The sequence below is a fragment of the Eucyclogobius newberryi genome, unplaced genomic scaffold (assembly GCF_026437365.1).
Source record: "Eucyclogobius newberryi isolate DKJ021-1_F unplaced genomic scaffold, fEucNew1.0.hap1 SCAF_49, whole genome shotgun sequence".
NCBI classification, from domain to species: Eukaryota; Metazoa; Chordata; class Actinopteri; order Gobiiformes; family Gobiidae; genus Eucyclogobius; species Eucyclogobius newberryi.
Genome location: NW_027316156.1, coordinates 375,957 through 398,214, shown reverse-complemented (window position 1 = coordinate 398,214; position 22,258 = coordinate 375,957). Strand labels below are relative to the sequence as shown.

The following is a 22,258-nucleotide window of genomic DNA, read 5'->3' as shown; positions in this document are numbered from 1 at the left end:
TCTAAAGCGGGACTAAAGCGGCACTAAAGCAGGACTAAAGCAGGACTAAAGCAGGTCTAAAGCAGGACTAAAGCAGGACTAAAGCAGGACTAAAGCAGGTCTAAAGCGGGTCTAAAGCAGGACTAAAGCAGGACTAAAGCGGGACTAAAGCAGGACTAAAGCAGGACTAAAGCAGGACTAAAGCAGGTCTAAAGCGGGACTAAAGCAGGACTAAAGCAGGACTAAAGCAGGTCTAAAGCAGGACTAAAGCAGGACTAAAGCAGGACTAAAGCAGGACTAAAGCAGGACTAAAGCAGGACTAAAGCAGGTCTAAAGCAGGACTTCACTCACGACTCGTTAATGGGGACAAAGATGAAGTCCTTCTGAAACAGGTCCACGTGTCGAGTCCAGGTCTTCACGCGGTTGTGCTTCTTCTTCTGGAGCCTGAGCACAAGGCAAGGCAAGTTTATTTGTAGAGCACATTTCATACACAAGGCAAATCAAAGTGCTTCACAGCAGGAAAAATGCATTCAAATCACAAAGAAATTACAGAAATACAATAAAATTAACTAAATTAAAAATTATCAATCCAACTGATTTTCTAAACTAATAAAATCACAAACAAAGAGAAGAGTGCAAAGAAAAAATCCCTTCAGTCATATGCGCAGCTAAACAAAACTGTTTTTAGCTTAGATTTGAACATTGTCAGAGTAGAAGCCTGTCTCACATCTTCAGGAAGAATGTTCCAGATTTTAGCTGCATAAAACTGAAACGCAGATTCCCCATGTTTTGTCCTGACTCTGGGCACCCGCAGGAGGCCGGTCCCTGAGGTCCTCAGAGTCCGAGATGGTTCATATGGCACTAACATATCCAAGATGTACTTTGGTGCTAGGCCATGGAGAGACTTGTACACAAGCAGAGCTGCTTTAAAGTCTATTCTCTGAGCCACAGGGGGCAGTGCAGAGACCTGAGAACAGGACTAATGTGATCGTACTTCCTGGTTCTAGTCAGGACCCGAGCAGCAGCGTTCTGGATGTACTGCAGCTGTTTTACAGCTCGTTTGGAGAGACCAGTGAGCAGGCCGTTACAGTAGTCTAATCTACTGGAGACAAACGCATGGATAAGTCTCTCTAAAACTGGTTTTGACACTATATTTTTGATTTTGGCAATGTTTTTTAGATGGTAAAAAGCTGCTGATGTTATTGATTTGACGTGGCTATTAAAGTTCAAGTCTGAGTCCATTATTACCCCCAGATTTCTAACTTGGTTTGTAGGTTTTAGAGCGAGACTCTGGAGGTGACCGCTAACACTTTCTCTTTGTTTCTGTGGGCCGTAAACGATTATTTCAGTCTTGTCTGAGTTCAGCTGGAGAAAGTTGTTTTGCCTCCACAAACTGATCTGTTGGATGCAGTGACAGAGTGAATCTACTGGTGAATAGTCACCTGCCGATAGTGAAACATAGATCTGAGTGTCGTCTGCATCATTGTGATAGGACACATTTTCACTGCATATCAACTGACCTAACGGCAGCATGTAGAGGTTGAACAGAAGGGGACCCAGGACTGACCCTTGGGGCACTCCACAGGTCAGGGTCATGTGGTCTGAGACACAGCTACCAATTTCAACAAAGTACTTCCTGTCTTCCAGATAGGACCTTAACCAGTTTAGGGCAGTGCCAGTGACGCCCACCCAGTCCTCTAGTCTCTGTAAGAGGATCCCATGATCGACAGTGTCAAAAGCAGCACTCAGATCTAACAGAATTAAGACTGAGGCTTTGCCCGTGTCAGTGTTCAGGCGGATGTCATTTGTCACCTTGACAAGAGCAGTCTCAGTGCTGTGATGAGGTCTAAAACCTGACTGAAAAACATCAAATGAGTTGTTTATTAAGAAGAAATCTGTGAGCTGTTGGTAAACAACCTTTTCAAGGACTTTGCCCAAAAATGGCAGATTAGAGATGGGCCGGTAATGACTCAGTACTGCGGCATCAAGACTGCTCTTCTTTAGGAGAGGCTTTATGACCGCAGTTTTCAAAGACATTGGGAATGTTCCAGATTGAAGCGACATGTTAACTATGTGAGTGAATGGTGCTAACAAACTGTTCAGCACAGACTTTAGAAATCTGGTGGGTAACACATCAAGGCAGCATGTAGATGAACTCAGACTGGTGATGATCTCATGGACAGTTTTGTCAGTTACTGGTGCAAAGTGAGTTAGCTCTAAGTGTCTTGGTGGTTTTAGGGTAATTTTTTGCATTGTGGGATTTATAGCATTTTTAATGCCCTGAACTTTGTCATTAAAGAATAATGCAAACTCATTACACTTGGATGTGGAAATGAGTTCTAACGGCAGCTGAGCTGGAGGGTTTGTTAATCTGTTTACTGTGGCAAACAGGACACGCGAGTTGTTACTGCAGCTTCCAATTATTTCAGAAAAATATCTTTCCCTAGTTCTACATAAGATTAGGTTGTACATGTTCAGCTTTTCTTTGTAAATCTCTTTTTGAACCTGGAGCTTTGACTTGCGCCATTTCCGTTCGGCCCTGCGGCACTCCCTTTTCTGTGCCCTGACCCAATCATCATTTCTCCACGGCGCCTTCTGCTTATTTTTAACCATTTTAGCCTTTATAGGGGCGATGGTGTCCAGAACATTCAAAACACTAAATGTAACAGAGTTCAACAAATCATTTACATTAGAACATGAGACATTTTCGAAGTTTATCATTTCCATAAACAGTGCACCTGTGCCATCACTTATGTGTCTCCTCTGAACAACTGCAGGACCAACCGGAGGTTTGGGAGAAACAGACAGGTCAAAGAAGACACAGAAATGATCAGACAGAGCAACATCGATCACATTAACATTTGAAATATTTACCCCCTTTGTAATTATGAGATCTAGAGTGTGTCCTTTGCTGTGGGTGGAGCCTCTCACATGCTGAGTAAGACTGAAGGTTTCAAGGACAGCATCAAGCTCTTTAGCGTTTCTGTCACAAATATTATCAACACAGACACAAACCCTGTAATAATGTGGGACACGGCGCCCCCTGCGGGTGAGTGTGAGACGTACGGCAGGTTGGAAGGGTCCGGCCCGTTACGTCGCTCTCTCTGATTCAGACGTTTGTAAAAGAAGGAGCTGAACACGTGGATCCTCTGAGCGTCCTCCTTTTTCAACTTCTCCAGAACCAAATACCTGCAAAAGTCTTTCATGAGTGACAAAAGCATAAACACAGCAGCTTCTTCCATCATTTCTTTCTTTCCTTTAGTTGACACTTGATTGACATGTGTAACGTGCTGTGTAACTGCACAAAGAGCAGCTCCTCACTTTAAGTAAAAGTCTATGATGACGTCGTTGAGGAACTCTCCGTCGTTCAGACAGTGCAAGTCCTCGTTAGTGACGGAGATGCCGCCTTTGGCCGGAGGCGGAGGATACACCATCAGCCTGCAACGAGAGAGAGCACCATCAAGCACCACCAAGCACCATCAAGCACCACCAAGCACCATCAGCCTGCAACAAGAGAAAGCGATGAAGGTTGGCTAGTCCGAAGGTTCATGTGCCCTTTTTGTAGGGAGGTTTGCCCTGTTTTTAAATCACACTTTGTCCTTCTGAAATCATGGACTCCCTTGGGTCATGGACTCCCTTGGGTAATGGACTCCCTTGGGTAATGGACTCCCTTGGGTAATGGACTCCCTTGGGCACCCTTGGGTCATGGACTCCCTTGGGTCATGGACACCCTTGGGTCATGGACTCCCTTGGGTCATGGACTCCCTTGGGTCATGGACTCCCTTGGGTCATGGACTCCCTTGGGCACCCTTGGGTCATGGACACCCTTGGGTCATGGACACCCTTGGGTCATGGACTCCCTTGGGTCATGGACTCCCTTGGGTCATGGACTCTCCTGGTTAAATAAAGGTTAGATTAAAGGTCTCGTACTTGACGATTGGGCCGGTGAACGTCGGCTGCAGCTCCATCATCTCGTCGTCGGACTCAAAGTCGTTGGGTTTGTGCCTCGTGGACATTCGGGTCCTGAGCGATCCTGGACTGGGTCTGGAAGGAACGGGTTTAACCTGGAACACAAATGACACTTCACCAGTGAGTGACAGGTTCTGTAACTCTGAAGTGTCTGAGCAGCTTTATGAAACCACACGTTCTAGATCTGAAACATTTCTAATGTCTTTGAAAACAGTGGTCATGAAGAAGAGCAGGGGTCAGGGGTCATAAAGCCTCTCCTAAAGAAGAGCAGGGGTCAGGGGTCATAAAGCCTCTCCTAAAGAAGAGCAGGGGTCAGGGGTCATAAAGCCTCTCCTAAAGAAGAGCAGGGGTCAGTGGGAGTGGTCAGGGGGAGGGGCAGTCCTGAGTCATTATCGGCCCATCTCAGATTTCCTCTTAATAAACACCTCATTAGATGTTTTTCAGGTTTTAGTGCTGCTGTTGTCATGGTGACTGAGACTATTGTCATGGTGACTGAGACTGCTGTTGTCATGGTGACTGAGACTATTGTCATGGTGACTGAGACTGCTGTTGTCATGGTGACTGAGACTATTGTCATGGTGACTGAGACTATTGTCATGGTGACTGAGACTGCTGTTGTCATGGTGACTGAGACTGCTGTTGTCATGGTGACTGAGACTGCTGTTGTCATGGAGACTGCTGTTGTCATGGTGACTGAGACTGCTGTTGTCATGGAGACTGCTGTTGTCATGGAGACTGAGACTGCTGTTGTCATAGTGACTGAGACTGCTGTTGTCATGGTGACTGAGACTGTTGTCATGGTGACTGAGACTGCTGTTGTCATGGTGACTGAGACTGCTGTTGTCATGGTGACTGAGACTGCTGTTGTCATGGTGACTGAGACTGCTGTTGTCATGGAGACTGCTGTTGTCATGGTGACTGAGACTGCTGTTGTCATGGAGACTGCTGTTGTCATGGAGACTGAGACTGCTGTTGTCATGGTGACTGAGACTGTTGTCATAGTGACTGAGACTGCTGTTGTCATGGTGACTGAGACTGTTGTCATGGTGACTGAGACTGCTGTTGTCATGGTGACTGAGACTGCTGTCATGGTGACTGAGACTGTTGTCATGGAGACTGAGACTGCTGTTGTCATGGCGACTGAGACTGCTGTTGTCATGGCGACTGAGACTGCTGTTGTCATGGCGACTGAGACTGCTGTTGTCATGGCGACTGAGACTGCTGTTGTCATGGCGACTGAGACTGTTGTTGTCATGGTGACTGAGACTGTTGTCATGGTGACTGAGACTGCTGTTGTCATGGTGACTGAGACTGCTGTTGTCATGGTGACTGAGACTGTTGTCATGGAGACAGACTGCTGTTGTCATGGCGACTGAGACTGCTGTTGTCATGGCGACTGAGACTGCTGTTGTCATGGAGACTGAGACTGCTGTTGTCATGGTGACTGAGACTGCTCTTGTCATGGTGACAAATGACATCCTCCTGAACACTGACACGGGCAAAGCCTCAGTCTTAATTCTGTTGGATCTGATACTGCTTTTGACACTGTCCATCATGGGACCCTCTTACAGAGACTAGAGGACAGGGTGGGACCCTCTTACAGAGACTAGAGGACAGGGTGGGACCCTCTTACAGAGACTAGAGGACAGGGTGGGACCCTCTTACAGAGACTAGAGGACAGGGTGGGACCCTCTTACAGAGACTAGAGGACAGGGTGGGACCCTCTTACAGAGACTAGAGGACAGGGTGGGACCCTCTTACAGAGACTAGAGGACAGGGTGGGACCCTCTTACAGAGACTAGAGGACAGGGTGGGACCCTCTTACAGAGACTAGAGGACAGGGTGGGACCCTCTTACAGGGACTAGAGGACAGGGTGGGACCCTCTTACAGAGACTAGAGGACAGGGTGGGACCCTCTTACAGAGACTAGAGGACAGGGTGGGACTCTCTTACAGAGACTAGAGGACAGGGTGGGACCTTCTTACAGAGACTAGAGGACAGGGTGGGACCCTCTTACAGAGACTAGAGGACTGGGTGGGACCCTCTTACAGAGACTAGAGGACAGGGTGGGACCCTCTTACAGAGACTAGAGGACTGGGTGGGACCCTCTTACAGAGACTAGAGGACAGGGTGGGACCCTCTTACAGAGACTAGAGGACAGGGTGGGACCCTCTTACAGAGACTAGAGGACAGGGTGGGACCCTCTTACAGAGACTAGAGGACAGGGTGGGACCCTCTTACAGAGACTAGAGGACTGGGTGGGACCCTCTTACAGAGACTAGAGGACAGGGTGGGACCCTCTTACAGAGACTAGAGGACAGGGTGGGACCCTCTTACAGAGACTAGAGGACAGGGTGGGCATCACTGGCCCCGCCCTAAACTGGTGAAGGTCCCATCTGGAAGACAAAAAGTACTTTGTGTCTCAGACCACATGACCCTGACCTGTGGAGCGCCCCAAGGGTCAGTCCTGGGTCCCCTTCTGTTCAACCTCTACATCAGGGGTGGGACTACGGCAAACTGTTTTTTTAAATTTATTTATTTTTCCTTTTTTGCCCTCAGGCATCTGTCTGCACTTGTGTCCTTAATAATATGACGTGAAATGACTTAATAGATTCAATAGCCTTTATTTGACGGAAAAGTGATATTTTATTTTTGTATTTTTTTACACCAATGATGGCCTCAGCTACAGGCCTGGATTCAAATACGGCCCTCGGAGGAAAATAATTGCCCACCCCTGGTCTACATGCTGCTGTTAGGTCATGGAGCGGCCTCCTGCTGGTGCCAGAGTCAGGACTAAACATGGAGCGGCCTCCTGCTGGTGCCAGAGTCAGGACTAAACATGGACCGGCCTCCTGCTGGTGCCAGAGTCAGGACTAAACATGGACCGGCCTCCTGCTGGTGCCAGAGTCACGACTAAACATGGACCGGCCTCCTGCTGGTGCCAGAGTCAGGACTAAACATGGACCGGCCTCCTGCTGGTGCCAGAGTCACGACTAAACATGGACCGGCCTCCTGCTGGTGCCAGAGTCAGGACTAAACATGGACCGGCCTCCTGCTGGTGCCAGAGTCAGGACTAAACATGGAGCGGCCTCCTGCTGGTGCCAGAGTCAGGACTAAACATGGAGCGGCCTCCTGCTGGTGCCAGAGTCAGGACTAAACATGGAGCGGCCTCCTGCTGGTGCCAGAGTCAGGACTAAACATGGACCGGCCTCCTGCTGGTGCCAGAGTCAGGACTAAACATGGAGCGGCCTCCTGCTGGTGCCAGAGTCAGGACTAAACATGGAGCGGCCTCCTGCTGGTGCCAGAGTCAGGACTAAACATGGACCGGCCTCCTGCTGGTGCCAGAGTCAGGACTAAACATGGACCGGCCTCCTGCTGGTGCCAGAGTCAGGACTAAACATGGAGCGGCCTCCTGCTGGTGCCAGAGTCAGGACTAAACATGGAGCGGCCTCCTGCTGGTGCCAGAGTCAGGACTAAACATGGAGCGGCCTCCTGCTGGTGCCAGAGACTCTTCATAATAAAAGCACACATGTTCAGACTCTTCATAATAAAAGCACACATGTTCAGACTCTTCATAATAAAAGCACACATGTTCAGACTCTTCATAATAAAAGCACACATGTTCAGACTCTTCATAATAAAAGCACACATGTTCAGACTCTTCATAATAAAAGCACACATGTTCAGACTCTTCATAATAAAAGCACACATGTTCAGACTCTTCATAATAAAAGCACACATGTTCAGACTCTTCATAATAAAAGCACACATGTTCAGACTCTTCATAATAAAAGCACACATGTTCCGGGTACAGACCTGGTCGTCCTTTCGTTCCGTGGCCTTGTTGTAGTTGACCAGTCGTAGATTTGCTTCATCGAAGGAGATTTTGGAGGGAAACTCTCCGACGTTGTTGTTTTGTCCGATTTCGCCCAAAATGTCCTCGAGAATGACCTGCTGCTCCATGGGAAGCCCGTTCTCAAAGATCAGCACGATGTACTTCTCGTCCGGGTCTGAAGGACACGAGCAGATCAGACCAGGGGCCAAACCAAGACACAAGGGCCTCATTTATAAAGCCGGGGACCCCAACCCACGAGTCCAGTTTAAACCTACGAGGGGCCTCATTTAGGGGGTTTAGGACGGTTTTGGACGCTCAGACTCGCGTGTTTTGGACAGTTTTGGACGCTCAGACTCGCGTGTTTTGGACAGTTTTGGACGCTCAGACTGGCGTGTTTTGGACAGTTTTGGAGGCTCAGACTCGCGTGTTTTGGACAGTTTTGGAGGCTCAGACTCGCGTGTTTTGGACAGTTTTGGACGCTCAGACTGGCGTGTTTTGGACAGTTTTGGACGCTCAGACTGGCGTGTTTTGGACAGTTTTGGACGCTCAGACTGGCGTGTTTTGGACAGTTTTGGACGCTCAGACTCGCGTGTTTTGGACAGTTTTGGACGCTCAGACTCGCGTGTTTTGGACAGTTTTGGACGCTCAGACTGGCGTGTTTTGGACAGTTTTGGACGCTCAGACTGGCGTGTTTTGGACAGTTTTGGAGGCTCAGACTCGCGTGTTTTGGACAGTTTTGGACGCTCAGACTGGCGTGTTTTGGACAGTTTTGGAGGCTCAGACTCGCGTGTTTTGGACAGTTTTGGAGGCTCAGACTCGCGTGTTTTGGACAGTTTTGGACGCTCAGACTGGCGTGTTTTGGACAGTTTTGGACGCTCAGACTGGCGTGTTTTGGACAGTTTTGGACGCTCAGACTGGCGTGTTTTGGACAGTTTTGGACGCTCAGACTGGCGTGTTTTGGACAGTTTTGGACGCTCAGACTGGCGTGTTTTGGACAGTTTTGGACGCTCAGACTGGCGTGTTTTGGACAGTTTTGGACGCTCAGACTGGCGTGTTTTGGACAGTTTTGGACGCTCAGACTGGCGTGTTTTGGACAGTTTTGGACGCTCAGACTGGCGTGTTTTGGACAGTTTTGGACGCTCAGACTCGCGTGTTTTGGACAGTTTTGGACGCTCAGACTCGCGTGTTTTGGACAGTTTTGGACGCTCAGACTGGCGTGTTTGACAGTTTTGGACGCTCAGACTCGCGTGTTTTGGACAGTTTTGGACGCTCAGACTCGCGTGTTTTGGACAGTTTTGGACGCTCAGACTGGCGTGTTTTGGACAGTTTTGGAGGCTCAGACTCGCGTGTTTTGGACAGTTTTGGAGGCTCAGACTCGCGTGTTTTGGACAGTTTTGGACGCTCAGACTGGCGTGTTTTGGACAGTTTTGGAGGCTCAGACTCGCGTGTTTTGGACAGTTTTGGAGGCTCAGACTCGCGTGTTTTGGACAGTTTTGGACGCTCAGACTGGCGTGTTTTGGACAGTTTTGGAGGCTCAGACTCGCGTGTTTTGGACAGTTTTGGAGGCTCAGACTCGCGTGTTTTGGACAGTTTTGGAGGCTCAGACTCGCGTGTTTGACAGTTTTGGAGGCTCAGACTCGCGTGTTTTGGACAGTTTTGGACGCTCAGACTGGCGTGTTTTGGACAGTTTTGGAGGCTCAGACTCGCGTGTTTTGGACAGTTTTGGAGGCTCAGACTCGCGTGTTTTGGACAGTTTTGGAGGCTCAGACTCGCGTGTTTTGGACAGTTTTGGACGCTCAGACTCGCGTGTTTTGGACAGTTTTGGACGCTCAGACTGGCGTGTTTTGGACAGTTTTGGACGCTCAGACTCGCGTGTTTTGGACAGTTTTGGACGCTCAGACTCGCGTGTTTTGGACAGTTTTGGACGCTCAGACTCGCGTGTTTTGGACGCTCAGACTCACGTGAGGAGGCACAGTCGATCCAGTCCTCTCCTGCATCGCGGCTCATCTGCAGCTCTTCTCTCAGGCGAGCACACTCCTGCTCAGTACTTTGGAAGAACAACACGGGAAGTTTACGAACGCTGCACCATTCACAGCTGAGCAGCTCCGAGGCCCGAAAGATGACGGCCTCAGAGCGACCCAGAGGACCTAAGGGAGAGAGAGGGACACAAAGGGTTAAACACAGACCAAAGACTCAAAAAGACACAAACATGAGGCGCTAAAACTGGGTCAAAGTGGAACTAAAGCTAAACTAAAATGAGACAAAACCAGGTCTGAAACAGAGTCTGAAACAGAGTCTGAAACAGGTCTGAAACGGGGTCTGAAACGGGGTCTGAAACGGGGTCTGAAACAGGACTGAAACAGGACTGAAACAGGACTGAAACAGGGTCTGAAACAGGGTCTGAAACAGGGTCTGAAACAGGTCTGAAACAGGACTGAAACAGGGTCTGAAACAGGGTCTGAAACAGGGTCTGAAACAGGGTCTGAAACAGGGTCTGAAACAGGGACTGAAACAGGGACTGAAACAGGGTCTGAAACAGGTTCTGAAACAGGGTCTGAAACAGGGTCTGAAACAGGACTGAAACAGGACTGAAACAGGGTCTGAAACAGGACTGAAACAGGTCTGAAACAGGACTGAAACAGGACTGAAACAGGGTCTGAAACAGGACTGAAACAGGACTGAAACAGGGTCTGAAACAGGGTCTGAAACAGGACTGAAACAGGACTGAAACAGGTCTGAAACAGGACTGAAACAGGGTCTGAAACAGGGTCTGAAACAGGTCTGAAACAGGACTGAAACAGGACTGAAACAGGGTCTGAAACAGGGTCTGAAACAGGACTGAAACAGGACTGAAACAGGGTCTGAAACAGGGTCTGAAACAGGGTCTGAAACAGGGTCTGAAACAGGGTCTGAAACAGGGTCTGAAACAGGACTGAAACAGGACTGAAACAGGTCTGAAACAGGACTGAAACAGGACTGAAACAGGGTCTGAAACAGGGTCTGAAACAGGACTGAAACAGGTCTGAAACAGGACTGAAACAGGTCTGAAACAGGACTGAAACAGGGTCTGAAACAGGGTCTGAAACAGGGTCTGAAACAGGTCTGAAACAGGACTGAAACAGGACTGAAACAGGACTGAAACAGGACTGAAACAGGGTCTGAAACAGGGTCTGAAACAGGGTCTGAAACAGGGTCTGAAACAGGGTCTGAAACAGGGTCTGAAACAGAGTCTGAAACAGCGTCTGAAACAGGACTGAAACAGGGTCTGAAACAGGGTCTGAAACAGGGTCTGAAACAGGACTGAAACAGGTCTGAAAAAGGACTGAAAAAGGACTGAAACAGGACTGAAACAGGTCTGAAACAGGGTCTGAAACAGGGTCTGAAACAGGACTGAAACAGGTCTGAAACAGGGTCTGAAACAGGTCTGAAACAGGGTCTGAAACAGGTCTGAAACAGGGTCTGAAACAGGTCTGAAACAGGGTCTGAAACAGGTCTGAAACAGGGTCTGAAACAGGGTCTGAAACAGGACTGAAACAGGGTCTGAAACAGGACTGAAACAGGTCTGAAACAGGACTGAAACAGGACTGAAACAGGGTCTGAAACAGGGTCTGAAACAGGACTGAAACAGGACTGAAACAGGGTCTGAAACAGGACTGAAACAGGGTCTGAAACAGGGTCTGAAACAGGTCTGAAACAGGGTCTGAAACAGGGTCTGAACCAGGGTCTGAAACAGGTCTGAAACAGGGTCTGAAACAGGGTCTGAAACAGGACTGAAACAGGACTGAAACAGGGTCTGAAACAGGACTGAAACAGGGTCTGAAACAGGGTCTGAAACAGGACTGAAACAGGGTCTGAAACAGGGTCTGAAACAGGGTCTGAAACAGGTCTGAAACAGGTCTGAAACAGGGTCTGAAACAGGGTCTGAAACAGGTCTGAAACAGGACTGAAACAGGGTCTGAAACAGGGTCTGAAACAGGTCTGAAACAGGTCTGAAACAGGGTCTGAAACAGGACTGAAACAGGACTGAAAAAGGTCTGAAACAGGACTGAAACAGGTCTGAAACAGGACTGAAACGGGGTCTGAAACGGGGTCTGAAACGGGGTCTGAAACGGGGACTGAAACGGGGTCTGAAACAGGACTGAAACAGGACTGAAACAGGGTCTGAAACAGGACTGAAAGAGGTCTGAAACAGGGTCTGAAACAGGGTCTGAAACAGGACTGAAACATGTCTGAAACAGGGTCTGAAACAGGGTCTGAAACAGGGTCTGAAACAGGGTCTGAAACAGGGTCTGAAACAGGTCTGAAACAGGACTGAAACAGGTCTGAAACAGGGTCTGAAACAGGTCTGAAACAGGTCTGAAACAGGACTGAAACATGTCTAAAACAGGTCTGAAACAGGGTCTGAAACAGGTCTGAAACAGGACTGAAACAGGACTGAAACAGGGTCTGAAACAGGACAAACAGGGTCTGAAACAGGTCTGAAACAGGGTCTGAAACAGGGTCTGAAACAGGACTGAAACAGGGTCTGAAACAGGGTCTGAAACAGGTCTGAAACAGGACTGAAACAGGTCTGAAACAGGGTCTGAAACAGGTCTGAAACAGGGTCTGAAACAGGACTGAAACATGTCTAAAACAGGTCTGAAACAGGGTCTGAAACAGGTCTGAAACAGGACTGAAACAGCGTCTGAAACAGGGTCTGAAACAGGGTCTGAACCAGGGTCTGAAACAGGGTCTGAACCAGGGTCTGAAACAGGACTGAAACAGGACTGAAACAGGACTGAAACAGGGTCTGAAACAGGGTCTGAAACAGGTCTGAAACAGGGTCTGAAACAGGACTGAAACATGTCTGAAACAGGTCTGAAACAGGGTCTGAAACAGGTCTGAAACAGGACTGAAACAGGGTCTGAAACAGGGTCTGAAACAGGGTCTGAAACAGGGTCTGAAACAGGGTCTGAACCAGGGTCTGAAACAGGACTGAAACAGGACTGAAACAGGACTGAAACAGGGTCTGAAACAGGGTCTGAAACAGGTCTGAAACAGGGTCTGAAACAGGACTGAAACATGTCTGAAACAGGACTGAAACATGTCTGAAACAGGTCTGAAACAGGGTCTGAAACAGGACTGAAACAGGGTCTGAAACAGGACTGAAACAGGTCTGAAACAGGGTCTGAAACAGGGTCTGAAACAGGACTGAAACATGTCTGAAACAGGGTCTGAAACAGGGTCTGAAACAGGGTCTGAAACAGGGTCTGAAACAGGTCTGAAACAGGACTGAAACAGGTCTGAAACAGGGTCTGAAACAGGTCTGAAACAGGTCTGAAACAGGACTGAAACATGTCTAAAACAGGTCTGAAACAGGGTCTGAAACAGGTCTGAAACAGGACTGAAACAGGGTCTGAAACAGGACAAACAGGGTCTGAAACAGGTCTGAAACAGGGTCTGAAACAGGGTCTGAAACAGGACTGAAACAGGGTCTGAAACAGGGTCTGAAACAGGTCTGAAACAGGACTGAAACAGGTCTGAAACAGGGTCTGAAACAGGTCTGAAACAGGGTCTGAAACAGGACTGAAACATGTCTAAAACAGGTCTGAAACAGGGTCTGAAACAGGTCTGAAACAGGACTGAAACAGCGTCTGAAACAGGGTCTGAAACAGGGTCTGAACCAGGGTCTGAAACAGGACTGAAACAGGACTGAAACAGGACTGAAAAAGGGTCTGAAACAGGGTCTGAAACAGGTCTGAAACAGGGTCTGAAACAGGACTGAAACATGTCTGAAACAGGACTGAAACAGGGTCTGAAACAGGGTCTGAAACAGGGTCTGAAACAGGTCTGAAACAGGTCTGAAACAGGACTGAAACAGGGTCTGAAACAGGGTCTGAAACAGGGTCTGAAACAGGGTCTGAAACAGGGTCTGAAACAGGGTCTGAAACAGGGTCTGAACCAGGGTCTGAAACAGGACTGAAACAGGACTGAAACAGGACTGAAACAGGGTCTGAAACAGGGTCTGAAAGAGGACTGAAACAGGACTGAAACAGGGTCTGAAACGGGTCTGAAACGGGACTGAAACGGGTCTGAAACGGGTCTGAAACGGGACTGAAACGGGTCTGAAACGGGTCTGAAACGGGACTGAAACGGGGTCTGAAACGGGGTCTGAAACAGGACTGAAACAGGGTCTGAAACAGGGTCTGAAACAGGGTCTGAAACAGGGTCTGAAACAGGACTGAAACAGGACTGAAACAGGACTGAAACAGGACTGAAACAGGACTGAAACAGGGTCTGAAACAGGACAGGTCTGAAACAGGTCTGAAACAGGGTCTGAAACAGGGTCTGAAACAGGTCTGAAACAGGTCTGAAACAGGACTGAAACAGGTCTGAAACAGGGACTGAAACAGGGACTGAAACAGGACTGAAACAGGGTCTGAAACAGGGTCTGAAACAGGGTCTGAAACAGGACTGAAACAGGACTGAAACAGGGTCTGAAACAGGACTGAAACAGGGTCTGAAACAGGGTCTGAAACAGGGTCTGAAACAGGGTCTGAAACAGGGACTGAAACAGGGACTGAAACAGGGTCTGAAACAGGTTCTGAAACAGGGTCTGAAACAGGGTCTGAAACAGGGACTGAAACAGGGTCTGAAACAGGACTGAAACAGGGTCTGAAACAGGTTCTGAAACAGGGTCTGAAACAGGGTCTGAAACAGGGTCTGAAACAGGGTCTGAAACAGGACTGAAACAGGGTCTGAAACAGGACTGAAACAGGACTGAAACAGGGTCTGAAACAGGACTGAAACAGGACTGAAACAGGGTCTGAAACAGGACTGAAACAGGTCTGAAACAGGACTGAAACAGGACTGAAACAGGGTCTGAAACAGGACTGAAACAGGACTGAAACAGGGTCTGAAACAGGGTCTGAAACAGGGTCTGAAACAGGACTGAAACAGGACTGAAACAGGTCTGAAACAGGACTGAAACAGGGTCTGAAACAGGGTCTGAAACAGGACTGAAACAGGACTGAAACAGGGTCTGAAACAGGACTGAAACAGGACTGAAACAGGGTCTGAAACAGGGTCTGAAACAGGGTCTGAAACAGGTCTGAAACAGGACTGAAACAGGACTGAAACAGGACTGAAACAGGTCTGAAACAGGACTGAAACAGGACTGAAACAGGGTCTGAAACAGGGTCTGAAACAGGACTGAAACAGGTCTGAAACAGGACTGAAACAGGTCTGAAACAGGACTGAAACAGGGTCTGAAACAGGGTCTGAAACAGGGTCTGAAACAGGACTGAAACAGGACTGAAACAGGACTGAAACAGGACTGAAACAGGTCTGAAACAGGTCTGAAACAGGGTCTGAAACAGGTCTGAAACAGGACTGAAACAGGGTCTGAAACAGGGTCTGAAACAGGGTCTGAAACAGGACTGAAACAGGGTCTGAAACAGGGTCTGAAACAGGGTCTGAAACAGGGTCTGAAACAGGGTCTGAAACAGGGTCTGAAACAGGACTGAAACAGGGTCTGAAACAGGACTGAAACAGGGTCTGAAACAGGACTGAAACAGGTCTGAAACAGGACTGAAACAGGACTGAAACAGGGTCTGAAACAGGACTGAAACAGGACTGAAACAGGTCTGAAACAGGGTCTGAAACAGGGTCTGAAACAGGACTGAAACAGGACTGAAACAGGGTCTGAAACAGGGTCTGAAACAGGGTCTGAAACAGGGTCTGAAACAGGACTGAAACAGGACTGAAACAGGACTGAAACAGGGTCTGAAACAGGGTCTGAAACAGGTCTGAAACAGGGTCTGAAACAGGGTCTGAAACAGGGTCTGAAACAGGGTCTGAAACAGGACTGAAACAGGGTCTGAAACAGGGTCTGAAACAGGGTCTGAAACAGGGTCTGAAACAGAGTCTGAAACAGAGTCTGAAACAGCGTCTGAAACAGGGTCTGAAACAGGGTCTGAAACAGGGTCTGAAACAGGGTCTGAAACAGGGTCTGAAACAGGTCTGAAACAGGTCTGAAACAGGACTGAAACAGGTCTGAAACAGGACTGAAAAAGGACTGAAACAGGACTGAAACAGGTCTGAAACAGGGTCTGAAACAGGGTCTGAAACAGGACTGAAACAGGTCTGAAACAGGGTCTGAAACAGGTCTGAAACAGGTCTGAAACAGGTCTGAAACAGGTCTGAAACAGGGTCTGAAACAGGGTCTGAAACAGGGTCTGAAACAGGACTGAAACAGGGTCTGAAACAGGACTGAAACAGGTCTGAAACAGGACTGAAACAGGACTGAAACAGGGTCTGAAACAGGGTCTGAAACAGGACTGAAACAGGACTGAAACAGGGTCTGAAACAGGACTGAAACAGGGTCTGAAACAGGGTCTGAAACGGGTCTGAAACAGGGTCTGAAACAGGGTCTGAAACAGGGTCTGAACCAGGGTCTGAAACAGGTCTGAAACAGGGTCTGAAACAGGGTCTGAAACAGGACTGAAACAGGACTGAAACAGGGTCTGAAACAGGACTGAAACAGGGTCTGAAACAGGGTCTGAAACAGGACTGAAACAGGGTCTGAAACAGGGTCTGAAACAGGGTCTGAAACAGGTCTGAAACAGGTCTGAAACAGGGTCTGAAACAGGGTCTGAAACAGGTCTGAAACAGGGTCTGAAACAGGGTCTGAAACAGGTCTGAAACAGGTCTGAAACAGGTCTGAAACAGGGTCTGAAACAGGACTGAAACAGGACTGAAAAAGGTCTGAAACAGGACTGAAACAGGACTGAAACAGGTCTGAAACAGGACTGAAACGGGGTCTGAAACGGGGTCTGAAACGGGGACTGAAACGGGGTCTGAAACAGGACTGAAACAGGACTGAAACAGGGTCTGAAACAGGACTGAAACAGGTCTGAAACAGGGTCTGAAACAGGGTCTGAAACAGGACTGAAACATGTCTGAAACAGGGTCTGAAACAGGGTCTGAAACAGGGTCTGAAACAGGTCTGAAACAGGACTGAAACAGGTCTGAAACAGGTCTGAAACAGGGTCTGAAACAGGTCTGAAACAGGGTCTGAAACAGGACTGAAACATGTCTAAAACAGGTCTGAAACAGGGTCTGAAACAGGGTCTGAAACAGGTCTGAAACAGGACTGAAACAGGGTCTGAAACAGGACAAACAGGGTCTGAAACAGGTCTGAAACAGGGTCTGAAACAGGGTCTGAAACAGGACTGAAACATGTCTGAAACAGGGTCTGAAACAGGGTCTGAAACAGGGTCTGAAACAGGTCTGAAACAGGGTCTGAAACAGGTCTGAAACAGGGTCTGAAACAGGACTGAAACATGTCTAAAACAGGTCTGAAACAGGGTCTGAAACAGGTCTGAAACAGGACTGAAACAGGGTCTGAAACAGGGTCTGAACCAGGGTCTGAAACAGGACTGAAACAGGACTGAAACAGGACTGAAACAGGGTCTGAAACAGGGTCTGAAACAGGTCTGAAACAGGTCTGAAACAGGGTCTGAAACAGGACTGAAACATGTCTGAAACAGGTCTGAAACAGGGTCTGAAACAGGTCTGAAACAGGACTGAAACAGGGTCTGAAACAGGACAAACAGGGTCTGAAACAGGGTCTGAAACAGGGTCTGAACCAGGGTCTGAAACAGGACTGAAACAGGACTGAAACAGGACTGAAACAGGGTCTGAAACAGGGTCTGAAACAGGTCTGAAACAGGTCTGAAACAGGGTCTGAAACAGGACTGAAACATGTCTGAAACAGGTCTGAAACAGGGTCTGAAACAGGTCTGAAACAGGACTGAAACAGGGTCTGAAACAGGACAAACAGGGTCTGAAACAGGGTCTGAAACAGGGTCTGAAACAGGGTCTGAAACAGGTCTGAAACAGGGTCTGAAACAGGGTCTGAAACAGGACTGAAACAGGACTGAAACAGGACTGAAACAGGGTCTGAAACAGGACTGAAACAGGGTCTGAAACAGGGTCTGAAACAGGTCTGAAACAGGTCTGAAACAGGGTCTGAAACAGGGTCTGAAACAGGTCTGAAACAGGACTGAAACAGGACTGAAACAGGACTGAAACAGGGTCTGAAACAGGGTCTGAAACAGGTCTGAAACAGGTCTGAAACAGGTCTGAAACAGGTCTGAAACAGGGTCTGAAACAGGACTGAAACAGGACTGAAACAGGACTGAAAAAGGTCTGAAACAGGACTGAAACAGGACTGAAACAGGTCTGAAACAGGACTGAAACGGGGTCTGAAACGGGGTCTGAAACGGGGTCTGAAACGGGGACTGAAACGGGGACTGAAACAGGACTGAAACAGGGTCTGAAACAGGACTGAAACAGGTCTGAAACAGGGTCTGAAACATGTCTGAAACAGGACTGAAACATGTCTGAAACAGGGTCTGAAACAGGGTCTGAAACAGGGTCTGAAACAGGGTCTGAAACAGGTCTGAAACAGGACTGAAACAGGACTGAAACAGGACTGAAACAGGGTCTGAAACAGGGTCTGAAACAGGTCTGAAACAGGGTCTGAAACAGGACTGAAACAGGTCTGAAACAGGGTCTGAAACAGGTCTGAAACAGGGTCTGAAACAGGGTCTGAAACAGGTCTGAAACAGGACTGAAACAGGACTGAAACAGGGTCTGAAACAGGACAAACAGGGTCTGAAACAGGTCTGAAACAGGACTGAAACAGGGTCTGAAACAGGACTGAAACAGGGTCTGAAACAGGTCTGAAACAGGACTGAAACAGGGTCTGAAACAGGGTCTGAAACAGGTCTGAAACAGGGTCTGAAACAGGACTGAAACAGGGTCTGAAACAGGTCTGAAACAGGACTGAAACAGGACTGAAACAGGGTCTGAAACAGGACTGAAACAGGGTCTGAAACAGGTCTGAAACAGGACTGAAACAGGTCTGAAACAGGACTGAAACAGGGTCTGAAACAGGTCTGAAACAGGACTGAAACAGGTCTGAAACAGGGTCTCTTGTACCTGCTTCCGAAGAGTGCACACGCTTTTTTGCTCACTCCGCTTGCTATCGCTGCTTTCCTTATTTATTTTGCTTTTTAATCAGTTTTTGTCTTCCAAACATTTTTGCTTTAGACTTTTTCAAGTAAACCAAGGATTTTAAGAACATTTTTCCAGTTTTAACGACATATCTGACGCCAGCGACATGTCCGGGAGAAGAAGTGAGAAAGACTGTGAACGCTGTCGGAAATATCAACAAGAAATGAATGAGCTGAAAACACGGATATTTGTTTTGGAATCTGAAAAAGTTCTTCACGATACCATTCCTGTGTCAACCGACGGTAAGAAGAGCACACTTTTTACAAGAAAAACTGCTACTTTCAACCTAAACCGCAGTGACTCTGTGTCGTTTCCAAAACTGTCTAAAAACCAGAAAGACCAGGCTGTTTCTTGGAACAAACTAAAGCCTAAACGATACAAAGATAACGTGAAGTCACCTAAAATACAGCTCACCAACAGATTTTTACCACTTTCAGAGATGGAATTAAATGAAAAAAGGAACGATGACGTGGCCAAAATACAGCGAGGAGGATCTGTGCCAGGAGCCAAGGTCATTGTTTTAGTTGGGGACGGCGCGATAAGTCACGTGACGCATGAAAAGATAAACACACATTCTTTTCCAAGCGCCACTGTTTCTGAGATAACGTCACTCCTTCCAAATATTATGGCTAAGCATGGAGGAGCTAAACAGCTGATTGTGCACGTGGGTGCAGTGGACATGCGGCGGGAACAGACTGAAGTTTTGAAAAAAGACTTCTTGAAGTTATTCGACGTGCTTGATAAAATGGAAATCAAAACATTCATAAGTGGACCTCTTCCAAACATCGACAGGAGGATAAACAAGTTTAGCCGGCTTCTTCAGCTGAACACATGGCTGTCCAAAGAGTGTTCCCCGAGAGGACTACACTACATTGAGAACTTCTATCTATTCTGGAAACGAGAGGACCTGTTTAAGAGAAATGGCCCCCACCTATGCAGAGGTGGAGTGAGGGTGCTGACAGAGAACCTGCTCCACGCTCTGAGGCATTGGACTGGGCCTGGACAGGGTCCTGAGCAGATAGTTAGAGAAGAGAGGAATGAGAGAAGAATTCCTGCTCCATCAGCCAGAGACTGAGCCAATGTTTCAACATCAAAAGCACCACAACCTCAGCCTCCACCAAAGGATTCATCAGCAGCTGCTCCACCACCACCAGCAAAGGATTCAGCTCCAGCTGCTCCACATTCACCTCCACCGCCTCCAGCAAAGGAACAATCTTCAAAGGCCTTGGACCCATCTGTGACAAGCCCAACAACATCCCTGTCATCGCCCCTGCCTTCACACCAGCCCTGGGTTCCCCCTGCAACATCTACTCCCACTAAAGATTCATCATTCTCCTTCTCATCTCCACTCTCACCCATGGGCCTTCCCAGCCATTTTGAAAGTCTGATCAAATCAGGCATTAAGATGGCTCCACTCACGCCCAATATAGCAAGGGCTATGTCAGTACCGACTACACCAACAAAAACCCCACCACCCATCCCCCCTCGCCTCTCACCTGGTCCCAAACTCTCCTTGGCTACAAAAGCCCCACCACCCATCCAACCTCGCCTTTTACCTGGTATCTCCCATAGCTAGGATGCACTGGGTCTCAGCGTTGCCGGGACTTATTGTCACATTAAAAATCAAACCAACCCGGGGCCCTATGTAAAACGAGCCCCCCCCTAGTGCTATTTCTGTAGTCACATCATCACACAGATGGAAAAACAAAATGCGAGTCAGGCCCAATCTGAGAAATGTGATTCATATTCCCTGTGAAAAGATAAAGCCCAGTCCCACTGAAACTAGTCTGAAACTTGCTGTGCTAAATGTCAGATCCTTATGTAACAAATCTCTCTTAATTAATAATTTTATTTCTTCTTATAATCTTGATTTTATGTTTTTAACTGAAACATGGCTTGACAAAAACACAGGAAATGTAGTTCTGATAGAATCTGCTCCACCCAACTTTAAGTTTGAATCTGAAACACGAGAAAACAAAAAAGGGGGTGGAGTCTGTGCTGTCTTTAGAGATGAAATAATTACCCGCAGGTTGTCTTTTGGGGTGTTTTCATCATTTGAGTATGTATCCTTTAAAATGGAGCTAAAACGGTCTCCATCCATTCTCTTCATTGTTTTATACAAGCCTCCCCAGCACTGCCAAAGTTTTATTGATGATTTTACTGAGATGCTTTCAGTCATATGCACAGACTGTGATGGTTTGGTCATTACAGGTGATTTCAATGTGCATGTTGATAATATTTGTGACAGAAACGCTAAAGAGCTTGATGCTGTCCTTGAAACCTTCAGTCTTACTCAGCATGTGAGAGGCCCCACCCACAGCAAAGGACACACTCTAGATCTCATAATTACAAAGGGGGTAAATATTTCAAATGTTAATGTGATCGATGTTGCTCTGTCTGATCATTTCTGTGTCTTCTTTGACCTGTCTGTTTCTCCCAAACCTCCGGTTGGTCCTGCAGTTGTTCAGAGGAGACACATAAGTGATGGCACAGGTGCACTGTTTATGGAAATGATAAACTTCGAAAATGTCTCATGTTCTAATGTAAATGATTTGTTGAACTCTGTTACATTTAGTGTTTTGAATGTTCTGGACACCATCGCCCCTATAAAGGCTAAAATGGTTAAAAATAAGCAGAAGGCGCCGTGGAGAAATGATGATTCGGTCAGGGCACAGAAAAGGGAGTGCCGCAGGGCCGAACGGAAATGGCGCAAGTCAAAGCTCCAGGTTCAAAAAGAGATTTACAAAGAAAAGCTGAACATGTACAACCTAATCTTATGTAGAACTAGGGAAAGATATTTTTCTGAAATAATTGGAAGCTGCAGTAACAACTCGCGTGTCCTGTTTGCCACAGTAAACAGATTAACAAACCCTCCAGCTCAGCTGCCGTTAGAACTCATTTCCACATCCAAGTGTAATGAGTTTGCATTATTCTTTAATGACAAAGTTCAGGGCATTAAAAATGCTATAAATCCCACAATGCAAAAAATTACCCTAAAACCACCAAGACACTTAGAGCTAACTCACTTTGCACCAGTAACTGACAAAACTGTCCATGAGATCATCACCAGTCTGAGTTCATCTACATGCTGCCTTGATGTGTTACCCACCAGATTTCTAAAGTCTGTGCTGAACAGTTTGTTAGCACCATTCACTCACATAGTTAACATGTCGCTTCAATCTGGAACATTCCCAATGTCTTTGAAAACTGCGGTCATAAAGCCTCTCCTAAAGAAGAGCAGTCTTGATGCCGCAGTACTGAGTCATTACCGGCCCATCTCTAATCTGCCATTTTTGGGCAAAGTCCTTGAAAAGGTTGTTTACCAACAGCTCACAGATTTCCTCTTAATAAACAACTCATTTGATGTTTTTCAGTCAGGTTTTAGACCTCATCACAGCACTGAGACTGCTCTTG

General features: G+C 47.6%; 1 protein-coding gene across 1 annotated transcript in view; it reads right to left on the bottom strand.

Moving 5' to 3' along the window:
• LOC140380584 (sentrin-specific protease 6-like) overlaps nt 1-22,258 on the bottom strand; it is a 60,422-nt gene that overhangs the window by 13,283 nt on the left and 24,881 nt on the right. Inside the window, exons 12-17 of the mRNA XM_072464451.1 lie at nt 9,745-9,930; nt 7,765-7,958; nt 3,910-4,043; nt 3,301-3,417; nt 3,046-3,168; nt 331-423 (exon numbers count right to left, since the gene is read on the bottom strand). Coding sequence (XP_072320552.1) covers nt 331-423; nt 3,046-3,168; nt 3,301-3,417; nt 3,910-4,043; nt 7,765-7,958; nt 9,745-9,930 — 847 coding nt within the window. The remainder of the gene's footprint in view (nt 1-330; nt 424-3,045; nt 3,169-3,300; nt 3,418-3,909; nt 4,044-7,764; nt 7,959-9,744; nt 9,931-22,258) is intronic.